We start from the raw sequence: 18,268 nt of genomic DNA on the forward strand, positions 1-18,268 counted from the left end.
GCAATAGTGAAAAAACTGGAAACAGCCTAAACAGTCATCAATAGGGGAACAATTAAGTAAGTTATCTATATGTAGTCAGACAATGTCATAAAAAGCAATTAAAATTATATATATATATATAAATATATATACATACATTAATGTGGAAAAAATCCAGGATGATAATGTTAATTACATTAAGTTAAAAAATCAAGACACTGAAAAATAGTTGCAAAATGTATGTATGTTTGCCTTCACTTAGAAAAAAATCTAGAAGAGTACATATTAAACCACTTGCACTGGTTACTTCTGGAGGGTGGAGTTTGGCGGGATGGGGAATTACTTTCTGCATTTCTACATTTTAACAAATGTCATAAGTATGAATTAATACCAATTTTTTCTTATTTTTAAAATAAATTAATTTGATGTATGGGATAGCGTGGTGATTGGGTGATATTGATAGTTATATTCCTTTATGACAGTGAACAAAACAGAGAAAAATCCCTGCCTTCATGAAGCTTCTAGTGGCGGGAGATAGACAATACACATATGCATCAACAAAATACACGTTTTACAGATTTTAAGATTTAAGCACTAGAAAAATAAAGCAGCAAAGAGGGGTGGTCAGAGGAGGGATTTCTACTTTAAATAGGGTGGTCAGGGAAACTCGCTGAGAAGGTGGTACCTGAGTGAAGACCTGGAGGATGTGAAGGAGTGAGCCATGCAGATAGGTGACAGCGTTCCAGGTGGAGGGGACAGCCAGGGCAGAGGGGCTGGGGCAGGAGCATGAAGAGGCCAGTGTGGTTAAAACAGAGTGAGGGGGGAGAGGGAGGAGATGATGCTGCAGCCATAGCTTCCTTGTAGGAACGTGAAGGCCTCTGTAAGGACTTCAGAGGGAGATGGAAAGCCACTGGGTGGGGTGGGGCTGGGGGCGTGGTTTGAGAAGAGAAGTGATGAGACCATTCTGACCTATAAAGAACAGACTATATGGGAACAAGTGCAAAACTAGTCAGGAGCCTTTTGCAAGGATCCAGACAAGCAATGGCAGTGGCCTGCAGTAGGGCAGCAGGTGGAGGTGGTGAAAAGAGCTCAGATTCCGGGTATACTTTGAAAGTCCACACGGTATGTTACGAGATTAGATGTGGGTGTAGAGGGGAAGAGGAGTTAAGGCTGAAACTGAGGTTTCTGGCTTGAGTAACCAGGATGGAATCGTTATTTGTGGGGTTACTATATAATTCTCCAGTCAATCTTTATTATTTATTTATTTTTTTTGCTGTACGCGGGCCTCTCATCACTGCGGCCCACCCCCCGCTGCGGAGCACAGGCTCCGGATGCGCAGGCTCAGCGGCCATGGCTCACGGGCCCAGCCGCTCCGCGACATGTGGGATCCTCCTGGACTGGGGCACGAACCCGCGTCCCCTGCATCAGCAGGCGGACCCCCAACCACTGCGCCACCAGGGAAGCCCTCCAGTCAATCTTTAAACAAGGGGTATAAAAATAGTACTTTGAGAGATTCATACCTTTAAGGAATAAAAATTCTGCTGAAAAGCATTATTTATTAAATTACAGTAAGACAAAAATAAAGTGGTATATCTCATCTGGTAGTGGAAAACAGAAAACTACTTTCCTGACTGAAGACAAAAATAGTTATCAGGTGGCAGTATTAAACTCCCTAACCATTTAATAGCATAATTGCAAACATTCTAATTTCAGGTAAGTGGTACCTCAGCCACATGCATCAGACAGCAAGTTATATAAATGTCCTATAATGTATTCCAAATGGAACAAAGATGTTTCTAAAAATATCACTGTTCTAGAAGAAACACTGTGAACATATCACCATTTCATGTCTATATTGCACATAAGTTTAGAGATATCTTTACAACATACAAGGTAGGGAATTCCTGCATTGACAACAGGAATTCAGACATCCACTGACAAAATCAACCCTGGAACAGATAAATACACCATTATGTAGCCTGATTCATTAGTTTAATTTTGGCAGTAATCGAGTATTAAAATCAGAGAAGCAATTCCTTTTAAGAAATGTACAGTGAGTGTAAAATGAAAAGGAAGGATAATTAAATCTAAAGATTATTCGTTAGCAGTTTTGTGATACTCCTGGGATAAACTATGGGTTATGCTTCCTTAACAGTATACTTCTAACAGTTCCTACTAGGAATACACAATAGAATTGAAGATGAAGTGAAAAAAGAAGATAGTGTCTATCATCAGAACAGGTTTTTTGTTTGTTTGTTTTTTCCGGTATGCGGGCCTCTCACTGTTGTGGCCTCTCCCATCGCAGAGCACAGGCTCCGACGTGCAGGCTCAGCGGCCATGGCTCACGGGCCCAGCCGCTCCACGGCATATGGGATCTTCCCGGACTGGGGCAAGAACCCGTGTCCCCTGCATTGGCAGGCGGACTCTCAACCACTGCACCACCAGGGAAGCCCCGGAACAGGTTTTAATTATGGTTGTTACTTACTTATTAATCGTATGTTCATAGAGTGCAATGTTACAGTCATTTTCTTCATTCACATCTAAATATTCAACCAGACTCTCATGCAAGAAATCTTCAAAATTCCTGGGAAAATATTGGTGAAATGGACATTGTTAAAAAGCATTTTACTGCAGTATTTTATATGCAATAGTGGAAGATACATGCTTTCATTTAGGCCCAAAGCATCTTTCTCTCCCCAAAAGTATCAATACATTGGGATATTTGAAACACGTTATTCTTAGATCATAGAGTTATCACAAATCACCAAAATAGAAACAGTAAAACATCTGTGACTCTTGTCAATCTGGTCCCACTTCTAAAAAATACCTTCTATGACTTTAAAAACCCCATATGATGAGAGACCCACAGTACGTCAGATGTCTACATCAACATATCCTTCTCATCCTAGAAACGTTGAAGAGTGTGCTAATTTACACCAAGACTCTGTAATCCTCATGATCTAAATTGATAAATATTTTACAATGTCCAAGCAAGTTCACATAGAAAAGAACAGGTTTTTAACAGGTTGATATAGCTGGTAGAGAGGAATTAAGAGACTAAAAATGAAAATATGTTAATACTTTTCTTAAAAGCTCAGATCAACTAACATTACTTCTGTTTAGATCATATAAATGAGTATTAAGGAGACTGAGGACTTTTGCTTTTGGCTATTTACCTGTACCCCTGAGCCAGCTCTTCCATATGCTTATTTGTGACTGCAGCCTTCTGTTTCTTAACAATTATATAGGGTCTGGAATAGAAAAACAGAAAAAAACCCAAAAAACAAAACAGATTTACAGTAGTTCAACAAAAGAATTAAATCAGTAAGTTTACTATAGTGAAATGAGGGAAGCGGTAGATACGATCAAACTTATTTCTGGAGTGCTTGAGGACACCAGGTATTTTTTACAAGTGTGAGTGCACAGGGGCCTATTTTCTCTTTCTCACATACACACGCACACACACGTGCACACGCACACACCAGCTCATGTGTGCACATATACATGTATAAACACACAGTCCTTTCTCCAAGTACCTTTGGAAATATTTGGTTCTGAATGAGAAAGCAGTATGAAATGATACTCAATAAAGTCTAGAAAAAAAACCCAAAACCTTTAATACCTTTAATATCATATATTTTTTAAAACTGTGTAAATGCATCCATCATACCAAAAGCCTCTCCTGATTTCATACTGGGAGTATGGAGAGGTCAGCAGGCAGAGAACCATCACCAAGGAAAACAATGGCATTTTGTAGTGAAGGTCTGATGACTTCCAGCTGTCTAGAGTGGTTTGCTTTAGGACAAACATCCCTGGGCTACACTAGCAGGGTACTTAAAGCTACACACAACCAAAGAGTAGGTATGAGTTTGCAGGGAATATAGCTTTTTCACTTTGGGATTTTTAGTGATGTAATGGGCGTAAGGTAGAGAGCTTTGGTCCACACGTTCTGGTAGATTAACCTGTAACTGTCAGCGGTGATTTGCCTCTGAGGGCTTCGCCACCACGAGGAAACACCCGACACAAAGGACGGCATGCGGCACGAAACGTCAAGGGCTGTTGCTATTTGGACAAGCGGCTCTTACAGAGAGGAGCAAGTAACCAGCAGACACTCGTGCGCTCCACCCTCAAGTCCAAATAACTATTTGAGGACTAATGAGCACTTTTAAACAGTTAAGAAGAGGAGCTGCACAATTACAAAAGGGGGTACAAGCTGCTGGAAAGTGAACAGGGTGAACTCTTCATGGGACTCAACACTGCCTCAAAATCCTGGCTGCCCCTTGGCAGGGAAGCAGAGACCCTGCTGCCTCCCTCATTTGGGGCTGCAGTTCAGCTCAGCTTAAGAGACTGAGAAGTGATGGCAGAGCAGGGGTAGGAGAGGGAGGGGACCACACTTGGCCACCTCAGTTACCTTTCAGTTTACTCAATGAATTCTACTAATTCTTCCTGCCAGATCTATGTTGTGTCGTTATACAATCACTTCTAAAAAAAAAAGAACTAGTTTTCTTTTAGGCTATGCCATATTATGTGGGATATAATGAAAAAGAAAAATCCTAAAAAAGAGTAAGCTAGAAAATGTCAGTGTTTTCCCCACCCTTAATTGGGCCATGTTAATAGCTATAAATAAGCATCCAGTGTTTGCCTGGCACCCTACAGGGCACTTACCAGACCTTATATCAATCCTAGGGAGGCACTGTTATTTACATATTTACAGCTGAGGAAATCAAGGCCCAGAGACTTAAGTAATAAACTCAGAGTCACACAAGTCAGTAAGTGGGACATTAGGATTCAAACACAGGTATAGCATCAGTTAGGGCTCTTTGGTTGCAAAGAATAGGAACCAACTCTGGCAGATTTAAGCAAAGATGGAATTTACAAAAAAATAAGAAGAAAATTTTAAGGAGTTTACCAAAAGGCTAAGAATTTACTAGAAGGATAAGAATCAAAGAGAAAAGGTGCAATGCTCAGCCTCAGAAAGAAAAGGAGCCAGAACAGTCCCAAGGATCCAGAAAGGCAGGGGTAATGAGCAGCCTCTTGTATGCATCGCCGCCAGGATGAATCTGTTCCAGCCACTTCTTCCCTCGAGCTATTCTCTTTGGGATTCAAACTCTCTGAAGAGACGGTCTGACTGGCCTGGCTTGGGTCAGCCGCCTGTCCTTTGGCTGAGCAGGAGAGAGCACCTGACTGACCGTCCCAAGAAGCCTGCCAGTGAGGAAGGGCAATCCTCAAAGGAGAATGAGGAGGGTAACTGGAAGGAAACAAGGATGCCAGACAGACACAGACACTGGCAGTCCACTCTCCCAGCAGGGCAGACTTCCAAGCTCTTGCCACCACTCTAACCACTGCCAGCTCACTGACTTGTGCCCTCACACTACCTGAGGTCCACAAAGACAGACTTTGGTGAATCAAGTGAAGGCCTATGGAACAAGGTGACATCCTCAGCTGAAGTCCCTGCCTGTCCCCGAAGGACCAGATACCATGTCATGTTCATCTTCATAACCCCACCTAAGACACAGCACCTGTACAAAATAGCCCCTAAATATGTGCGGAATGAATATAAGGCACCTACTCTTCTACCGGATCTAATGTTACGGTATCTCTTCATGCTTCTATGTTTCTTATTCTTGCCATTCCTTAGCCTTTCTCCTTTCCTCCTTTATCCTTTAAAGCAATCCTACTCATCCTTTAAAGGTCAGTTCATAGCAACAGAATATAGTGGGTAAAATCAGCACTGTTGGAGTCAAATGAATTCTAAGGACTTCCGGGTGAAAAACAGACTCCACCACTATCTGGCTTTGGGTAATTTACTTAGTCTCACTAAACCCTGGTACCTCATTTGTTAAATGAAAATAATAATCCAACCTTATAGGGTTGAATGTAGTTAAAGCCTTACACATAATACATCTATTAAGATAATAAATAATGGCTAGCACTTATTACTCGCAGAGTTGGTTGTTATTACTAATTATTTCTGCCTTTCCCAGCGGACTGAGTTCTCTGAGGGCAGAGACTGACTCCCATTAATCTTTGAATCCCCAGTAGCCAGTATGCATATTCATGAGGTGTTTGCTAAGTGAATTAAATTTATCTTAACAATGAAAGAGGTTAAAGCAGCTTCAAAAATAAAAACAAGTCCATTTCTTTCAAAAGCAAACATAAAGAGATCTTAATAACTCTTTCTAGCCACATCTACCTGCACAGCCTTCCTCCATCAGAGGAAATATAGACACACCGATCTGTCAGATTCGTTGAGATGGAAACAAATTCATTGATATATCCTGCTCTTCGCATCAGTCGAAATGTATTCACCAGCTTCTTGTGGTCTCGAATGACGCCCAGGATGTTACCTAAGCAGAAAGAATAAGAATAGTCAAGACCGAAATAAAAAATAAATCTAATGGGATTTAAAATATCTACTCAACAAAAACAATAAGCAGCACTGAGCAGTCATTTGGAAGTACTGTTATTAAGCCTGCAGCCAGTCCACAAGGCTGGAGGCAGCAGCAGAGTGGAGTGGTCAAGGGCAGCCCGGGGTGGGGACCGGGGTCCAGGGCCAGGCCTACCACACCCTGGCTGCATAACACTGGTGAAGCCAGCCTCAGTCTCCTCGTCTGTCAGCACCGTGCAGGGACATGAACTCGGGTCCAGACCCCTGGGGCTGAACACTGGCTCTACCACTTCTACAGGGTTGATGTGAGGATTAAATGAGCTGATCTCATGGAAAGCACTTAGAACTGGACAGAGCACCTAGTAACTGCTATTTTTAAACCAGTTTTGTTGTCATCATCTGAGAAATGAGGAAAATGGCCTTTGGCTCCCAGGGCTAGTGTGAGGATTTAGAGAGGTACTGGGTGAGTACCCAGAGTAAGGACTCACTCAGCGTTAGCTGCCAGAATTCACTGAGCGAGGCAGGCAGCCAACAGCCCTGTTTTCCTTCTCACCAGCCCACGCGGGAAATGGTGAAGGCCTCCCAGAGCAGGAAAAAGGGGGAGAAGAGAATGGGGGCTGAGGCCAGGATGAGCACATGCAGCACACCTGTGAGGGGACAGGCACCCAGGCCACCAAGCCACACCTGCTGCAGCATCTCTGGAGGACCCTCAAGTGGGTGGGAAGGGGTATGAGAGAAGCAACTGGAGCAGAAGCTGAAGGAAAGGGACCCTCTCGCCAGAGGCTGCGGACAATCACTCACTCAGTGGCTGAATACAAGTCATCTCACTGTAAGGGCTGATCTGATTATTTCTGCAGAATGTCTCACATATTTAACTTGAACTTAAAGATACCGTATTGAGCCTCATTCCACTGTGCATACGCTGCCAGCTGTCAAAGCTACCCTTTAGCTCTGATAGCTGTATTGTCTCAGAACCTGGATCACTCAGCCAATGGAATAACTGTTTCTGTTACCGTTTTTTCTACCTTTCAATTAATGTCAACCTGGGTCCAGAATTAAAGTATACTCAGGGGGTACAGCTCAGTGGCAGAGAATTTGACTGCAGAATTAAAGTATATTTGTGCTCTATATACATGGGTAATAGTCGATTCCCTCCCCCTCCCAAACAGACTGTTTAGGATCAACATGTCTCCATAATATACTCACCATTAAGAAAGACAAGAAACACATTTGGGTAAGACAGCTCTTCCCCACATAATAAATTCACATCTTCTACTCCCAAGTTACTGGCTAATTTAACAATAGGTCCATCTTCCATGTCAGTTGTGATGTGCGTCATAAGGGCCAAGTTTTTAACCAAACCACATGCCTAAAAAACAAAAGACAGTCATTTCTAAGAATGAACATGAGTAACACAAAGTACAGTTTGTGTTTGAAAATAGCTCACCACTCCACTGGTGACAAGGCAAAGCAGTACAGCCTCGTAGGGAACACTTTGGAGATTCATACAAAGCCTTAAGGATATACCTACCCCTTATCCTAGAGGAATTTATCCTGAACTAGAAAGCAAGGATATAAACGTAGATTTAGCCACAGACATGCTCAGCACAGTACTATTTGAACTGGAAATAATGATGACATTATAAATGTCCCCTCCCCAAAGAAACCAATTGCCTAAATTGCTATTCCCTGACAACAGAACACCACAGTCATTAAGATGACACTGTATAAAAACAGTAAAGGAAAACATTGATAATTGTGAATACATAAAAATATAAAACTGCTGGCCTGAAATGAGAAAGAGTCTGCAAAATAACTGGCCGGTACTCTCCAAGCTTCTTGGTCATAAAAGACAAAGAGTGAAGAACCGCTTCAGAATAAGAGGCTAAGGAGACTCAACAACTGAGAGCAATCCTGGATCAAAAAAAGACAGTGGGGCAACTGGCAAAATCTGAATCAGGTCTACAGATTACAATATTGTTGTCAGTGTTAATTTCATAACTGGGGTTATGAAAGTTGATAACTGGGGCTGTGAGGTTGATAACTGTGCTATAGTTACCTAAGATGTCACATTTGGGGAATCTAGGTGAAGGATCATGGAAATTCTTTGCACTATTTTTGCAACTTTTTTTGTATGCCTGAAATTATTTCAAAGTAAGAAGGAAATGAAAAAAATATTTTTAAACTTCTATACAACCAGAGGAAAAAAATCTAAAGCAAACATATAAACAAGGAAGTAATACAGCAAATTAAGAAAAAAACAAAAACACTTGAGACACATGTGACATGTAAAGATTACATCTTCAATCTTAGAAACCATCTGCTGTAGTGATGCACAAAACAGGTACTTCATCTAGATTAGTTGAAGCAATCTCTGGGAAATTTAGTGTTCCAAAACTCAAGATGTGTAAGTTATGCAAATTTGACAAGCTGGAAAATTTTAATGTGAATTTCCATATGGTTTAAGATAAATCAGGAGAAGAATGATAAGTTCTAAAAATTATAACCCTGTATGGACTTGTATTTTTCACCTCTCCCAAGTCATAACTAATTCCTACACTTTGGAACAGATATCTTTTACCTGTCATATTTAACTTCTTTATTCACTCAGCATATATTTATGGGGCCTTTAGTCTGAATGAGGCTCTGGGCTAGGACCTTGGGATACAATGGTGAACCTAACACGGTTCCTTCCTCCAGAATTTTACAATTTAGAAGGCATAAAATCAAGTGAAACCAACAGTGGTTAACATGAAGTAGAAAGGGCCACGACACAGGAAATAGTGGGTGCTATGGATGTGAACCAATTTAAACTCCTTGGTTTAGTGTTCTGGTAACTGCTTATGTTTCCTATATAAGTGAGTTGGAATCCAACTTAGGTCTTGGACTGTGTGCTCCTAGTTGGCTGCAACTGTGACTCTGATGTCCTTTAAAGTACAGCCACAGAAAATAAGGAGTTGCTTAAAAAGAGCTCCTTGTGAGCAAAGGTGATGGGTCTCTTTAATTTTCCTTCATATTCTTATCCCCTCTTCACTGCCTGGTTTGACTCTTGGGATAAACTAAAACAAGCAAGAAAATTTGGACAATATTTCTATTTAGGTGAGATAATAAATCAAAGACTTCTGTAGGTACTGTTCGGGAATGATACTGATGACATTCTGATGGCTGCATCAACATTTCTCTGCCAGATACGTGGCTGACCCCAAAAACGATACAGCCTGGGGGAACGGGAGAAGAAGCAGAGCATCACCAACAGGCATGACCACTGACACAGCGGAGACTCCTTGGGGACCTTACCTCTCCTTCAGGAGTGTCCGAAGGGCAGAGCATTCCCCACTGAGACGGCTGGAGCGATCGAGGACCACTCACTTTTCTTGTTTTTTCAAACTGGGAAGAGATTCTTGTCATCATGCCCAGTGCGGATATATATGACAAGCGAGACAGCACCTGAGTCACACCCTGGCGATCCATTTTAAATCTCTTCAGAGACCAATTTCCCTGAAGGGAGAGGAAAGACATGAGCTACCCCTGATCCATTCATGTGGTCTGATACTCTGAAGTCACTCGGAGAGGCTCAGCATAGGAACTGCTTGTTTGTGAAATGAGAGCCATGATATATATTCAGAAATCAAAATGTCACAATTAAAATTTAGCCAAGTTACTCACCGGGGTTTTCTAGGAATTTCATGGATATTACCTATATCTAGCAACCACCTCGGAATGCTCCAACGCATCAACATTATCACATCAGAGTGGGTATTTTCTGAAGAACTAATTATGTTCTGAACAAGCCAGTTCAACCAAAGATTTCCACTGGAAGCAATAAGCCAACTAATAGAACACTAGCAGTTTCTACACACATTTAAGGTAACACTAGCTTGAAGCTCAAAGAGATAATTTCATGTTGCAATGTGCCATTATCTGGATGTCTTCCAAAATTAGTTTTAATGAGAGGAAAATATAGCAATAGAAAAAAGACTCTAATAGCAGTTACCAGGGAAAATGAATAACTATAGGCTTCTTAATCAAGGCTAAAAGTTGCACATATATTCATATTAATAAATATTATATACCTTCTTTGGCTACCATGTCAATCTTAGATTCATATGAAATAAATTTTAAACATTAAATTTACCTTATCTCCTATGCATTGAAAGTACTGAAATATATTAAATATATTATTTTATAGTGGTATTAATTGTACACATTAAATATTCTCAAGGATAATTCAGGATTAAGGTTAGGAATCATTAAGTTTGCAACTCATGGCAATGTGAATTAACAGAAAACAGTACGCAGAGAAAAAGCAAAGTAGAAAACAAAATGTCAAAAAGTGATTGATTCAATGATCTTTCTGATTCAAAGGGAAAAAATTACATCTGCTAAACAGTGGTTCTTCATTTTTTTGATAATCTGATGAAAGCTATGACTATTCTCGAGAAAAATGCACATAGGACCACAAACAGAAAATTTGCCTTCAATTTCAAGGAAGGACTCATGGATCCCAGATTAAAACCCCTCACAGTAGAAAAACTCATCTGTTTGAATTTAAATATTTGACTTCAGGGGAGCTCCTCACAAATTAAAGTTTAAGCATTATTTCAGTGAAGATCTATCACTTCAGAAACTTGAGTTTTTGATAGAGTGGAAAAAAGCTAAAACCTAGGAAGAAACTTGATGCATTACAAAGCAAAGAAATGGAGCAAACACACTGATCCCACAAGTTAACTTCTCATATTGCTTGTTGAGTTAACTCCTTTTATTCTTTGAATGAGAATGAACCTAGTAAACTGCCTTATGACCACAAAGTAAGAGCAAGGAAGATAAATAAATATTCATCACAGGGCTTCCCTGGTGGCGCAGTGGTTGAGAATCTGCCTGCTAATGCAGGGGACGCAGGTTCGAGCCCTGGTCTGGGAAGATCCCACGTGCCGCGGAGCAACTGGGCCCGTGAGCCACAACTACTGAGCCTGCGCGTCTGGAGCCTGTGCTCCGCAACAAGAGAGGCCGCGACAGTGAGAGGCCTGCGCACCGCGATGAAGAGTGGTCCCCGCTTGCCACAACTAGAGAAAGCCCTCGCACAGAAATGAAGACCCAACACAACCAAAATAAATAAGTAAATTAATAAATTCCTGCCCCCCCCAAAAAAAAAAATATTCATCACAGAATTCAACTAAGACAGCAGCTGCTGGCAAATAGGAAGTAGATGGGGAGTGAAGCCGAGATGTTCAGCAAGATAATCTTTTCCAATATTCTTCAGGAGTTTTAAAAAGGGAGAGAGGAGAAACAGACAAAGCGTCTAAAACTGCTCCTCTGAGAAAATTTATTTGCTGAAAATAGTCTACATATGACAACAATCACAATTTTAGAAGTTGATCTTTTTCCAGTTGTCTACAGATTGGGGTTCACCTGTAACAAGGCCTACTACTGATTTTCCTAATAAGCAGTCTGCTCCCGGACGTAAAGTGGTATCACTTAGGGGCAAAACAACTACTCAAAACAGCTATTCTGACCTGAAAATCATGGGTCAAAAGCACAGAAAAGTCATTCTAACAGAAGTGTGTTCAAGTGCTCTTTGGAGACTTCTCTTCAAATATTCAGGAATCTACTTCCAGACAAGTTTGGGCCACAGGAGTGTGAGGGGCCTAAAGAGGCACAAAGGCCAGGCTCCCCTCAGGTCTAGATGGAGCTGTCACGGCGAGGGCTGCTCAAACAGACCCACGGCAAATTTCTCAAGTCAAGTAGGGCAGCAAGTCGACCACTAATTCTTTCATTGTTAAGGGAGTCCACGTGCTACTCTATACTATTCTTTTGTTGGGACCAAATCCCATCCATAAAACTAATTTTATGTCTGGCATACAAAACGTGAACAAGACTTTATCAGATAGACCTATAGATGTTACGCTTTAAGAAAGGGAGCAAAAACCTATCTGATAACCCTTTATGAACAGCCGGAGGCCCTGAACACACAGCAGCTGCTGAGGCCTGAATTCATCACTCACATGAGAACAGCTGATAGCTCTTTGAGGAATATAAACCTACAATGAAATGAAACATGTTGTACTGTTCTGGACAAACGTTGTCATTAATAAACCTACTTGTAATATATCAGTTTTATGACAGAAGAAAATGGGGAAAAGTATCCATTGAAAGAATGGTTATTAACGGTTAAACTAAAAGATTTTTCCTTTATGTAAAAGTATATCTATTTTCTTATTGCCTCATATAACAGGAACTATAATTTGGCAATGAAGTAATATAGTAGTAAAATTCCTACTGATTTAAACTGTAGACTATCTTTCAAAGTAGAAAATTTATGACTTAAATATACATATACTTTTTTCACCTAGATTCTCAAAGTATCAGTACTTTAAATTTCCCACTGAACAGGTTTACAAATAAGTTACAAAACTCTACCCAAATGACTGAAGACTTACGGTTGAAATGGCATTCACCATGCCATTGGTAATCTGGTCCTGACGCATGTGTTTCACAACATCAAACTGGGCTGCTCTTTGCTTAGGAATCACCTGGTCTGCAATCTTCTTCATTTCAGAATTAAATTTTTTGAACAAATCTTCAAAAAGAAGAGATAAAAGCTAAAGGAAAAAAAAAGTATATGGTGAACTTTCAAAATGCATTACTAGCTTATTTACTAAGTTTTAGGTCCTTATTAAACTTTGTTTAAAAAAAGATGGAGAAACTGCTTAAAACTGAAAAAAATATATTTTAAAATTCAATTTGATAAACATGTACTTTTATTGATATATGTGCTTATCACTATGCTTGGTGTTGGGAATAAGAGCAAAGATGACAATCCCTGCATTCATAGATTTTTAATTTAGACCAGTCATTCCCAGACTGAGATTTCATTGACCAGTGACCTAAATAAATGAAGAAAATATTTATGGATAAGAAGACCATTTTAAGGTTACTAATTTTCCCCAAATTGATCTAAAATTCCACTGCAACTCTAATCAAAATCCCCAGGTTTTTAATGAAAATTGAGGCTAACTCTAAAATTTATGTGGAAAAGCTAAGACCCTAAAATAGCCAAGACATTCCTGAAAAAGAAGGCAAATGGACTGATTAACGTATAGATAAACTGACCAGTGGACAGAACAAAAAGTCCAGAAACAAACAACACATATATTAAAATTTGTCATATGATAGAGATGGCATTTCAGATCAGTAAGTAAATAAAAGACTACAAATAGGGGCTTCCCCGGTGGCGCAGTGGTTCAGAGTCCGCCTGCCAATGCAGGGGACACGGGTTCGTGCCCCAGTCCGGGAAGATCCCACATGCTGCGGAGCGGCTGTGCCCGTGAGCTATGGCCGCTGAGCCTGCGCGTCCGGAACCTGTGCTCCGCAACGGGAGAGGCCACAACAGTGAGAGGCCCGCATACCACAAAAAAAAAAAAAAAAAAAAAAGACTACAAATAAATGGTGCTAGGACAACCGGTTATTCATTTCAGAAACAAATGAAACTGCTTCTTTACTTCATTCCATACCCCAAAATGCAACAAATACCAAAGGCATGAGTTTAAAATATAAAGAGTACTAACTATTAAAAAGAAGAAAGGGTTGACAAATTAAAATTACAAACTTCTAGAATTAAAAGATACCATAAAGTTAAAAAAAAAAAAAAATCCAGACTGGGAGAAGATACCAGCAACACATGTAACTGACAAAAAACTGGATCCAAAGAACACCAAAAAAATCTTAAAACCAATAAGGAAAATACAAACAGCCCAAAAGACATTTAAGAAAAAACAGGAATGGTCAATAAGCATATGAAAAAGAGGCTTAATCTCATTAGTAATGACGGAAATGCAAATTAAGCCCACCAGGAGATGGTACAAAAATGTTTAATTTCGACACTAAGTCATAGGATGGAGACCATCAGGACTTATGTACAGTGCAGTGTTCAAATACTTGGGAAAGTAGTTTGACACTCTCCAGTCAAGTTGAAGATTTAACTTGATTCCATGACTGGGCAATCCTATTTGTAGAAACTCTGTCATGTAGGCACCAGAAGATATGAATAAAAATGTTCTTTTTTTTAAAAAAAGGTAAGTCATACAAAGGTCTTGATAAGTAGGATAGATAAAGGGATATTTATCATATGTATCATATCTTTAAACAACTGAATACAAAAATGGAAGTGAAATACAGTGGCATGAAACAATATAGATGAACCTTTAAAACAATGTTAAATGAAGAAAAAAGTTGCAGAAGAACGTATATGATATGAATCTATTTTTATAAAACTCAAAAACTCAAAAATAATGCCAAGTTCTTGGATTGGAAGAATCAAATATTGTTAAAATGACCATACTACCAAAGGCAATCTGCAGATTCAATGCAATCCCTATCAAATTACCAATGGCATTTTTCACAGACCTAGGACAAATAATTTTAAAATTTGTATGGAAACACAAAAGACCCCAGATAGCCAAAACAATCTTGAGAAAGAAGAACGGAGCTGGAGGAATCAAGCTCCCTGACTTCAGACTACACTACAAAGCTACAGGAATCAAAACAGTATGGTACTGGCACAAAAACAGACACATAGATCAATGGAACAGGATAGAAAGCCCAGAAATAAACCCATGCACTTATGGTCAATTAATCTATGACATAGGAGGCAAGAATACACAATGGAGAAAAGACAGTCTTTTCATTAAGTGGTGCTGCGAAAACTGGACAGCTACATGTAAAAGAATGAAATTAAAACATTCTACATGTAAGTGATATCATATGATATTTGTCTTTGACTTACTTCACTCAGTATGACATATGTGGAATCTAAAAAAATGGTATAAATTAACCTATTTACAAAACAGAAATAGAGTCACAGATGTAGAAAACAAACTTATGGTTACTAAGGGGAAAGGGTTGTGGAGAGGGATAAACTGGAAGACTGGGATTGACATACACACACTACTATATATAAAAGAAATTGAAACTAACACAACATTGTAAATCAATTGTACCCCAATAAAACTTAAAAAAAAAAAGAGACAACTAATAAGAACCTACTGCATAGCACAGGAAACTCTACTCAATACTCTGTAATGATCTATATGGCAACAGAATCTAAAAAATAGTGAATATATGTACATGTATAACTGATTCACTTTGCTGTACAGCAGAAACTAACACAACATTGTAAATCAACTAACTCTAATAAAAATTAATTTAAAAAATAAATAAAACATTCTCTAACACTATATGTTAAAAAAAAAAAAACTCAAAATGGATTAAAGACCTAAATGTAAGACTGGATCCTAGAGGAAAATATAGGCAGAACACTCCTTGACATGAATCACAGCAATGTTTTTTTTGGATCCATCTCCTAGAGTAATGGAAATAAAAACAAAAATAAATAAATTAAACCTAGTTAAATTTAAAAGCTTTTGCACGGCAAAGGAAACCATCAGCAAAATGAAAAGACAACCTACAGAATGGGAGAAAATATTGCAAACAATGTGACCAACAAGAGATGAATTTCCAAAATAGACAAATAGCTCATACAGCTCAATATCAAAAAAACAAAAAATGGGCAGAAGATCTAAATAGACATTTCTCCAAAGAAGACATACAGATGGCCAACAGGCACATGAAAAAATGCTCAACATTGCTAACTATTATAGAAATGCAAATCAAAACTACAACGAGGTACCACCTCACACCAGTCAGAATGGCCATCATTAAAAAGTCTACAAATAACAAATGTTGGAGAGTGTGTGGAGAAAAGGGAACCCTCTTGCACTGTTGGTGGGAATGTAAATTTGTAGAGCCACTATGGAGAACAGTATGGAGGTTCCTTAAACAACCAAAAACAGACTTACCATATGATCCAGCAATCTCACTCCTGGGCCTATATCCTGAGAAAACTATAATTTGAAAAGATACATGCACCCCAATGTTCACTGCTGCACTATTTACAACAGCCAAGACATGGAAGCACCCTAAATGTCCATTGACAGATAAATGGATAAAGAAGATGTGGTAGATATATACAATGGAATATTACTCAGCCATAAAAAAGAATGAAATAATGCCATTCAAAGCAACATGGTTGGACCCAGTGATTATCATACTAAGTGAAGTAAGTCAGAGAAAGATAAATATCTTATGATATCACTTATATGTGGAATCTAAAAAATGATATAAATGAACTTATTTACAAAACAGAAATAGACTCACAGACATAGAAAACAAACTTATGGTTACCAAAAAGGAAAAGGGTAGGGGAGAGAGGATAAATTAGGAGCGTAGGATTAACAGATAAACACTACACTATATAAAACAGATAAACAACAAGGACCTACTGTATAGCACAAGGAACTATATTCAGTATCTTGTAGTAACCTATAATGGAAAAGAATCTGAAAAAGAATATAAATCTACATACATACAAACACACAAACATATATATAACTGAATCACTCTGCTGTACACCTGAAACACAACATTGTAAATCAACTATACTTCAATAAAAAAAAGTGAAACTTATATTGTAATAAACTATTTTAAAATTTTTAAATAAATGATGCAATAAAAAAGAAAATAATAAGTACTCAAATTCAGGATAGTGGGGAAAAGAGAAGACAGAGTAAGGAAGAAATATATAAGTAAATGAAATGGTAATTAATGGTCAATTATTAAGAATTACTTAAGTTGGTAGTGGATTTGAGGGTGTTGATTTTATTTGTCCCCTTCATAACTTACATATCTGTGACATTTTTATTTATACTTATTATGTTAAAAATTATATAATAAATTATATTAAACCATAGTAACCATGGAAAACAAATCAATGGGATGGAATAGGAAGTCATAAAAATAGACTAGGATGGTTCTGTCTCCAGAATTGATAGAGTAGCTCCTATCAGATGGATTCATCTGCTCATAAAAATTATAAACGCTGGACAAAATATTGAAACTATTTGAAGGCACTGGAGAGTAAAAGCAGGCAGAAACTGAAGGAAAGTTGACACTTATCAAAAGTGCATTTCCGTTTTTAAGGCTTTTCAACTAAGAGTAGGACACATTAACAAAAAGGGTCCAAGCTACACTGGAAGCTAAAACTCGGAGAGACCCACAGTTTTACTGGATTGAAGGACCAGAGGGAAAAGATCTGAGCCACCACAGTAGCTGGAAAGTGAGAGGAAATTCACAGAAAGGAGAGAACCACAAATAAAATCAACACCGTCAAATCCACTACCAACTTAATCTTGGGAGAAAACCCCAAGATTATGTATATAAACTTCGCCCAACTCTCTGGCTGACCCCTGAACTACACGTTGAAAGGTGTGGCCCATGTCCCCTACTGCCCCAAATCAGGTGTGGGTTGTGACTGCAATTTTCAATAAAGTCTTTTTTCAATAAAGTAAAGTAAGTGAAGCTGTGACTTTTAAGACCAGGTCATTAAGGCCACACAGATTCTCTTGTGCACGTGAAACTCACTTGGAGTCCTGAGCCACTCTGATGCCACAGCACTGGAATGGTCAAGACCGAGCTGAGCCCAGCCTTCCAGACACCCCACCACCTCCGGCAGAACAACTACCAACCGAGCCCCATGTGAAACAGAAGAATCACACAGCCAAATCCTGCCTGAATTCCTGACCCACAAAATTGTGAGATACAACAAAACGGTGATTGTCTTAAGCCATGCAATGCAGAAACAGATATAACCAGAACACTGTTTATATACAGTTCTCAAAACTAAATAAGTGGCTTATGACAAATAAATAGCAGGCATACTTCTTCAATAATCAAATATATTATTACAATGACTTAAATTCCCCTGAAAAATTAATTATATTAGTTTTTTTTTCCTTTATAGAGGAAGAAAAAAGTAGGATATATTTGTAATCTAAGCTACCTAACCAA

General features: G+C 38.9%; 1 protein-coding gene across 1 annotated transcript in view; it reads right to left on the reverse strand.

The window, feature by feature from the left end:
• Positions 1–18,268, reverse strand: part of POLR3B (RNA polymerase III subunit B) — a 115,609-nt gene that overhangs the window by 50,973 nt on the left and 46,368 nt on the right. The window contains exons 13-18 of the mRNA XM_030856172.2: positions 12,805–12,966; positions 9,665–9,865; positions 7,574–7,736; positions 6,173–6,326; positions 3,156–3,230; positions 2,465–2,563 (exon numbers count right to left, since the gene is read on the reverse strand). Of these exons, the coding sequence (XP_030712032.1) occupies positions 2,465–2,563; positions 3,156–3,230; positions 6,173–6,326; positions 7,574–7,736; positions 9,665–9,865; positions 12,805–12,966 (854 nt within the window). The remainder of the gene's footprint in view (positions 1–2,464; positions 2,564–3,155; positions 3,231–6,172; positions 6,327–7,573; positions 7,737–9,664; positions 9,866–12,804; positions 12,967–18,268) is intronic.

Source organism: Globicephala melas, chromosome 10, assembly GCF_963455315.2.
Source record: "Globicephala melas chromosome 10, mGloMel1.2, whole genome shotgun sequence".
NCBI classification, from domain to species: domain Eukaryota; kingdom Metazoa; phylum Chordata; class Mammalia; order Artiodactyla; family Delphinidae; genus Globicephala; species Globicephala melas.